General features: G+C 34.8%; 1 protein-coding gene across 1 annotated transcript; it reads left to right on the forward strand.

Annotated features, from left to right (window-relative positions):
• Positions 1-298: 298 nt before the first annotated feature.
• Positions 299-625, forward strand: LOC110882978 (CLAVATA3/ESR (CLE)-related protein 10-like). The gene has a single exon (XM_022130849.1). The coding sequence runs from the start codon at positions 299-301 to the stop codon at positions 623-625; it is 327 nt and encodes a 108-aa protein (XP_021986541.1).
• The last annotated feature ends 1,225 nt before the right edge of the window (positions 626-1,850 follow it).

Consider the following 1,850-nt stretch of genomic DNA (forward strand, 5'->3'; position numbering starts at 1 on the left):
CATCCAATCAAGTTCCGTCACGTTATCGAGCTTTGTTCCATCCTAGTGGTGGATTTTAGTGGAAATGTTCATCACTCACCACACCCATGATTTCTCTAACAGGTTAGTAGTTAGTATGTTAGTATCACTAAGTTGGTATATAACTTTTAAAGAAATTATTTTTTTGTATATATTTTTTAAAGAGATTAAAAAAATAAATGAGGGTGATTCATTAAATTATAAATTAGTTACAAGATCATCCTTAGGTCTTATAAATACTCCCTTCATCATAACATAACCAACCATCTCTCCCAACAAAATGAAGAACTTTCTCTCATTAACTCGCCGGAAAGTTCTTCTCCTACTCTTACTCCTCCACATAGTTACCACCACCGCCACAGCCACCGATTCGCCGGAAACTTCCCTCCACCACCCTCATCCCCACCATGATCAACATTGCCCCACCACCATATCCACCCCAAAAAACCCACCTCCTCCCTCCTTCCAATCCCAAAGACTCCACCTTCTCCGGCCACCACCTCTCCCACCACTACCACCACAACCACCGTCGCCGGAAGAAATCGACCCAAGATACGGTGTAGCAAAAAGATTAGTCCCATCTGGTCCAAACCCACTTCACAATTGAAAATTCTCAATCTTTTTCACTACACATGATTTCAAGATCCTGTTTCTTGATCAAGATTTTACAATTTGCATGTTTTTTTTTAATCATTTTTAATATTTTTGTTGTTTTTTTTTTCTTATGAATGTAGTCATATAATGACTATTTCCATTCTTGTTCTTGAATTTGAATTCCTAAATGAAGGCATTGATGGTGGATGATATGCAAGTATGCAACATGTTGGTGTGGAAGCAGCAAAAACAAGAATGGAAATAGGTTAAGAAGATATATGATAAAAGCTAGTTGTACAAATGGCAATAATAGTTGTACTTTTTTTTTAAATTTCTTTATATAGGTTGAATGTGGTATCAAGAGAAGTCCATGAGTTCATTAAATTTACAGGCTTTTTTCTCATGAGGAAGATGGTGGTTTAATTCAATGGGGGTGGTGGTGGGGAAAGGGTCAAAATAGTACTTTTGCTTATTTTTTAATTGCAAAATATTTGTTGACTTTGTTAATGCAAATAGTTATGTGTTTGGGCAACTTGTGAATTAATACATGAGTTTTAATGATTTTCATTCTAACCCGTTTATACTTTTTATAACAAGTTACAACCCATCAATGCATTTAAGTTTCGAACTCGTTTAAAACTTGATTACAGGTCAGTCACAACCTGTTTTTCTTAGAAGTTATAACCCATCAATGCATTTAAGTTTCGAACTCGTTTAAAACTTGATTACAGCTCAGTCACAACCTGTTTTTCTTAGAAGTTATAACCCATCAATGCATTTAACTTCCAAACTCGTTTAAAACTTGATTACACAACTCAGTCACAACTTGAAAATTGTCATTGACTTGTTAACATGTCTTGAATTACATAATTGTAAGAGCATTTCAATGAAGTTAATCTATTTAACACAAATAAATAAAGAGTCTATAGTCTAGCGATATTAAGATGTTTCTCTCTAAGTCATAAATGATTATAGTCCATGTTTTTGTTTGGTCTTTTGCCCGTTTGGGTCGGAGGCGTTTTTTTTAATGAAGTTTAATTTAAAAAAATAAAAAAGAAGATATAAGTGTAGATTTAAGAGAGTGGCCTGTTTGGTATGGGGTAATGGAATGGACGAGGGAATGGAATGGACGAGGTAATGGAATGGATGAGGTAATGGAATTGATTATTACCATTCCATGTCTTGTTTGGTTACCATGTGAGAATGGAATGAACCATTACTTTTTGTTGTTTGGTATG

Source organism: Helianthus annuus, chromosome 17 (genome assembly GCF_002127325.2).
Source record: "Helianthus annuus cultivar XRQ/B chromosome 17, HanXRQr2.0-SUNRISE, whole genome shotgun sequence".
Taxonomy (NCBI): Eukaryota; Viridiplantae; Streptophyta; class Magnoliopsida; order Asterales; family Asteraceae; genus Helianthus; species Helianthus annuus.

What these genes read in the sequence shown, in the direction of transcription:
- LOC110882978 (XM_022130849.1), top strand. Translation starts at nt 299, where the DNA reads ATGAAGAACTTTCTCTCATTAACTCGCCGGAAAGTTCTTCTCCTACTC.